This window comes from Peromyscus californicus, unplaced genomic scaffold (genome assembly GCF_007827085.1).
Source record: "Peromyscus californicus insignis strain IS unplaced genomic scaffold, ASM782708v3 Scaffold_7__1_contigs__length_154581171, whole genome shotgun sequence".
In the NCBI taxonomy this organism is placed as follows: Eukaryota; Metazoa; Chordata; class Mammalia; order Rodentia; family Cricetidae; genus Peromyscus; species Peromyscus californicus.
This window is the reverse complement of record NW_026294595.1, coordinates 135,613,486-135,619,697: the sequence shown is the minus strand read 5'-3', so window position 1 is coordinate 135,619,697 and position 6,212 is coordinate 135,613,486. Positions and strand designations below refer to the sequence as shown.

Sequence of the window (6,212 nt, the reverse complement as noted above, 5' to 3'; positions counted from 1 at the left end):
GGAAAGATGATACCTGTTAAGAATCTGGAGTGACAAGGGAGAGGGTACAGTTGAAGAATTTTTGAGGGTGAGTTTCCAACGGTGAAGAAAAGAGTGACTACATGGGAGGCGACTCAGACTACTCAGAGCCATGAGAGTCACACAGTAGTGACAGGTCATCTGCTTGGGCGGAAACAGGCTGGCTGGAGTTCACAGTTAAAGCAGAAGAGTTACAGTTATGTTGTTGGAAGATCTTGAAATGGAGGTTGAAGAGCACGACGGTAACAGAGGAGTCTTACAAGGCTTTTATTTTAAGAAAGACGTAGTTCTGCTCATTGATCTAGCAACAGTGCCAAAGTGTGTTGGTGTGGAGAATTTGGGAACCAAAAAGGTTTAAGACTACCACTCACTGATGTAAATACACTCTGGTACCAATCTGTTGCTTTTACTTGTCATACAATTCAGACTTTGAAAACAGTGAAAAAAAATCACATGTAATTCTCCTCCTCTGCATTTCAATATCTGTTGATCCTTCAAAAGCCACCTCCAACCCACTCTCCATTTTTGGACCATTGGAAATGCATCCTCTTCTCCCATTGCACTTAATTTGTGGTATGCATTTTTTCTTCTTCCTAGACAATGATCTCCTTGAGGACAAGGCCCACATCTTCTTCAAAGTTGTGTTTGTTGTATTGACCAGCAAAGTGTCTGGCATATAGTATACTCTAAATGATTCAGGTATGAACCAAGTGAAGGGCAAAAGCTGAACTCAGCATGTGGCAGATTGACATTTGTCCCTACCTTTAACAATTAGCTAGCACTGTTCTTCTCTGTAGGCTCTTACATAGTAATTCTTTACCCAATTGGGGGAACAACATTCCTAAATGTCTTTGGATAATAAAATAAGGTCTAAAAAACGTTAGGTTTAAAATTGGTATTAGAAAAAAAATGCATTAGCTGTCTGGATTTTGTATTTTTTAATTATATCTTTTAAATTGACACAAAAATTGGATATGTATTTTGTATACAATAGGTTTTGAAATCTGTATACATAGTAGAATAGTTGAATCAAGCTACTTAATCTATGCAGTATATGATCATCTTTTTTTTTGTGGTGAGAACACTCAAAATCCACTCTCACAACAGTCCTCAAGAATACATTGTTGTTAATTATAGTTGCCATGTTGTACAATAGTTCTCTTGACTTTGTTCTATCTAACTAAAATTGTATGACCTTTGACCAACATCTCCCAAAGCCACTCTCTGGTAGTCATCATTCTACTTCTTTTATAAAGAAGAAATGTTTTATTTTAAAACACAATACATATAGGTTCTCAAAAGTGTCTATTTCCAACTTAAAGCATGTTCATCATCGTCTATAACCTGTTTCAGTAAGTATCTCTCCTTAACCTCCCCACAAGTGGTGCTATGTTTCTTCAGGAAGCAGTGATGCTACAGATGCTGCCCCTTTCAGAAACGTTAAACAGTGAGCCCTTTCTGACTTTAGAACTTAATTTCTTTTGTGCCCTCATGTCCTTATTTTATTTTCTCATCAGGGTTGATCTTACTGGTATCACACACTCAGGTTCTTTGACCTTGAATCACCTACACTGTCATTGTCTTCCTGGAAGAGGCAATGGGTTTTGTTGGTGCAGTCTAGTGAGTGGGATCTTTGTGTAGGTATGGTCTCTTAGACACATAGCCAGATTGTAGCAAAGAACACTGCCAGGCTTGAAATGGACCAAATAGGACAGCTCCCGTGATGTTACTATACAGCATTAATTCTTCACACACTCCTATTTCTAAACACAAATACTGCTACTGTTACTTAAAAGGCATTGGATAACTCCATTTCAAACTGCCTCTAGTTCTTACCTCTGTCCTTTTCAGCATCTCAGTCTTCTTTCTTAACGTATCACTTCACTTGTACCTTCTAATAATACAAAGTATTCTTCATATAACTTATGTGCATGTGTGTCTGTGTGTGTGTGTGTGTGTTAGAAAAAGAGCAAGAATGCTTTGTTTCCTCCATCTAGAGAATAGGTACTGTCTTCTTTCTCTCCCTTTTTATCTTTTTTTTTTTTTTTTTTTTTTTTTTTTGGTTTTTTCGAGACAGGGTTTCTCTGTGTAGCTTTGCGCCTGTCCTGGAACTTTACTCTGTAGCCCAGGCTGGCCTCGAACTCACAGAGATCCACCTGCCTCTGCCTCCCGAGTGCTGGGATTAAAGGCGTGCGCCACCACCGCCCGGCTTCCCTTTTTATCTTAAGAGGTTGCTGCAAAGGTTCTTGATAATTGTTGAATTGAAACCAAATCCCTTTTTCCTTCAGATATTATTATAAGCTCCCCATTTTATATCATTTTTATGACCTCAATACCATGATGACATTGAAAAGGTTATAGTGAATGTTGAGATTCCATAGTGATCATTTAGTCTAGACTGAGGCAAATAAATGGCTATCCTTTTCCTGAACAGGTAAAGAAATTGCAGTCTATCTTAAAACCAATGATGCTTCGGCGCCTGAAAGATGATGTGGAAAAGAACCTTGCTCCCAAGCAAGAGACCATCATTGAAGTTGAACTGACCAATATCCAGAAAAAGTACTACCGTGCCATCCTGGAGAAAAACTTTTCTTTCCTGACCAAAGGCGCAAATCAGCACAACATGCCCAATCTTATCAATACTATGATGGAGCTGAGAAAGTGCTGTAACCACCCCTACCTGATCAATGGTGAGTCAGGGCAACAGGGAACCGTAACTTAGGACAGGCATGGGTCTCTGCTGAAAGCCAGTGATCAGCAAAGGCCTTATGTGCTAAGTGCTCTTTATACACTAGCCCAGTGGTTCTCAACCCTCCTAATGCTGTGACCCTTTATAGTTCCTCATGTTGTGGTGCCCCCCAGCCATAAAATTATTTTGTTGCTACTTCATAACTAATTATGCTATTGTGAATTGTTACATAAATATCTAATGTCCAGAATATCTGATATGCAACTCCAAAAGAGTTGTGACTCACAGGTTGAGAACCACTTCACTAAAGCTTCCTATTTTTGTCTTTTTACACGGTATAGAACAGGATCAGAGAGAATGATGGATCTGCCTGAATAATGTAGTAGCTTCTGCCAGCTCTGCTTCTGCAGGGCTTCTGTAGACCTGCTTGGCAGAGAGTGGGCATTAGCCATCAGTTTGCTGCCCTTGTAACCCATAATTTAACCTAGACTTCCCATCTGAGGAGAGAGAAATGTGTTACTTAGTTGAATCAATGATGATGCAGCAATGAGATGAAAATTTTACATATAAGTTCAGTCATATTAGTCACTCTGGCTAATTGGAGAAGGGGTGTGTTTGTGTGTGTGTGTGTGTGTGTGTGTGTGTGTGTGTGTGTGTGTGTGTGTCTGTCTGTCTGTCTGTCTGTCTGTCTGTCTGTCTCTGTGTGTCTGTGTGTGCCAGAGGTCAACATAGGTATCTTCCTCAGTCACTCTGCACCTTATTTTTGAGACAGGGTCTTTTTTTTAGAGGTTGTAAAACTTTTTAAGGAATTCTGGTAGTAGTGAAACAAGATTATCTTTTCTCGATAATCTTGCAATAACAAGAGGTATGGAAGTCTTTTGCCAACTCAGGATAATTTTCTTTACCTGAGTAAGTTGGGTTAGAATGACATCTGAGACTTTGAATTTCCTGGAGGAAGTTCTTAGGAAAGCAAGACAGCCGCCATCCTGTGTCAGCAAGCTAACTGCTAAGGGTACAGACCCAGAATATGACTGTTGATCCAGTAGTTAGGATTTCTTTTATTTCCCCAGAATCTACCAAAGAACAGCTTTTAATTACATCTTATTCACGCAAAGTTTTGCTCACTCTTTTTCAGGAGCAGAGGAAAAGATTCTGGAAGATTTCCGGAAAGCCCATAGCTCTGACACCTCTGACTTCCAGCTGCAGGCTATGATCCAGGCGGCTGGGAAGCTGGTGCTGATCGACAAGCTGCTCCCCAAACTAATTGCAGGTGGCCACAAAGTGCTCATCTTCTCTCAGATGGTGCGCTGTCTCGACATCCTGGAAGATTATCTCATTCAGAGGAGGTGAGACCTTCATCAGCACTCTCACCCAGCACTATAGGCAGTGCATTTCTTTAATATCAACAACAACAAAACATTCACCACTAGAGAAAAGGAATGTCTTTTTAAAGATTGACTAAAGTCCATTCTTTACCAGGTAGTCTCAAGTTTAACTGTCTGGAATAAATTCATAACTTTTATAATGTGGAGTTACTGTTTCACTTAAGAAAAATCCCACACTTGTTTATATTTGCTTTAGTTGGAAGAAATAGAATTGCAGTAGCATTGGGAAAGGCTAGGAAAATAATGTAGTGACGTTCTTGTTGTCTAATACGATAGATGTGCATCCTTGAAGGCGTCATGTCCTTAAGTATCTGAAGTACTTAAGCCAACAGCTCTGAAAGAATTGTTTCTCCACTCGGGCTCTCTAAGCCTTTGTGACACTAACTGTGGCACTCAGCTCTTTATTCCTAGCCCTGTGATTGCTTGGCATGACTCCCATGCTTATGCAAGTGAGAAGTCTAGTCTTGTGAGGATTATTTAGATTCTGTGCAGGAGTTGCCCTCACACTATCTTAGATTCTCTGTCGCTGTGATATACCAGTGGTCAGAAGATGATGACATATTTTTAAGAATGCACTTGTAAGGATAAACTTCGAAAGATCATAGGAGTTAGTAGCATCAACACTACACATCTTCTCTAGTAGTTAAGTTGGAGTAGGTCTCAGCTGTCTTAGCAAATGTTCCCATTTTTGAAGATTCTGTTTGTCCTTATAAATTATATCACTTCACAGAAAAATACTGAAGGAAATGACAGATTTAACTGTAGACATGCTGACTTTTAATATCGCATAGATGATTCTGAGGGAAGTCTTCTGAGCACCATGGTACGAATTTACAGGAAGGACTTATGGAGACTGCTATTCTCTTGGAGGAAGCTGATGGGCCCAAACCTCTTGTTGAGGCCTGTGTTACAGATACATAGTGGACAGAACAGCAGTCTAGTGACCCATGACCAATCCTGATGATTTCTTACTGAATTTTATACTAAAAGTGTTAGGGGCTTATGGAGGTTATAAATGTGAGCACTCTCACTCTTTATTTTCTCGTGTGTGTGTGTGTGTGTGTGTGTGTGTGTGTGTGTGTGTGTGTGTGTGTGTGTGTGTTTTCCAACTGCTTATTGCTGGCAGACAAGAAAATTGTTCATTTCATTTCCCTTCAGGCTTTTTGAGATCAACAACTCTTGTGCCAAAAACATGCCATCCCCACCCCTAGCCTTAGAGGTTTTTCCAGAGTGCCACTTGCTTCTTGTTGACATACAAGTTTCTTAGAAGTACAGCTTGATGATGAGCCACATTAATTCCTAGGGATCTCATTCAAAATACAGGTGTTCCAGAGGGTTAATTGCTGAAGTTTAGTGTGGAAAATTTTATGGTATCTGCTTTCTTCATCCAAACTTATTAGCCTTCAAGGTTTTCTTTGTTCTTGAGTGTGTCTTTACTGCTCCAGCTGTCAGTTTGGTTTTGTCCTTATTTAATTTCATGCCAGACTCGTACAGAAGTGGGGGCATAGCCAGAAGATCTGGCTCAGAAAGAAAGGGAGAATGGGGAGTGATTTAAGAGTTCAGATAAGCTGGGCGGCGGTTGCACACACCTTTAATCCCTGCACCCAGGAGGCAGAGCCAGGTGGATCTCTGTGAGTTCGAGGCCAGCCTGGTCTACAGAGTGAGTTCCAGGACAGGAACCAAAGCTACACAGAGAAACCCTGTCTCAAAAAACCAACAGCGCGCACACACACACACACACACACACACACACACACACACACACACACAAAAAGCAGAGTTCAGATAATCCATTCTTAGTTGTTTGTTCTTTGAGAGCACTCCCTCAGAACTAAACAAGTGACAGGGTGAGAACATTATCTCTGCTGTTCTGCACACATAACCATTCTTAAAACTATTGTTACATTATAGCTGCCAAAATGCCTTCTACTTTATGGAGATGACCCACCCTTGCCATTCTTCCCCAGGTGATGGCCAAGCTTTGTCATCCCTCTTTATTGATTTCTTCCTTCCCGAATGCTATGCCAATTCCAACCTCACTATGCTCCTCAGGCCCCTGGCTCCTCTTTGATGCTCAGGGGTGTCTTGTCATAAGACCCCATTCTCTGTTCCTGTAGCAT

The 6,212-nt window shown here is 40.7% G+C and overlaps 1 protein-coding gene across 4 annotated transcripts in view; it reads left to right on the top strand.

The window, feature by feature from the left end:
- The window catches only part of Chd6 (chromodomain helicase DNA binding protein 6), a 194,458-nt gene that overhangs the window by 118,249 nt on the left and 69,997 nt on the right, over positions 1-6,212 (top strand). For all 4 annotated transcript variants that reach the window (XM_052725063.1, XM_052725060.1, XM_052725062.1 and 1 more), the window contains exons 15-16: positions 2,453-2,708; positions 3,843-4,053. In XM_052725063.1, coding sequence (XP_052581023.1) covers positions 2,453-2,708; positions 3,843-4,053 — 467 coding nt within the window. The remainder of the gene's footprint in view (positions 1-2,452; positions 2,709-3,842; positions 4,054-6,212) is intronic.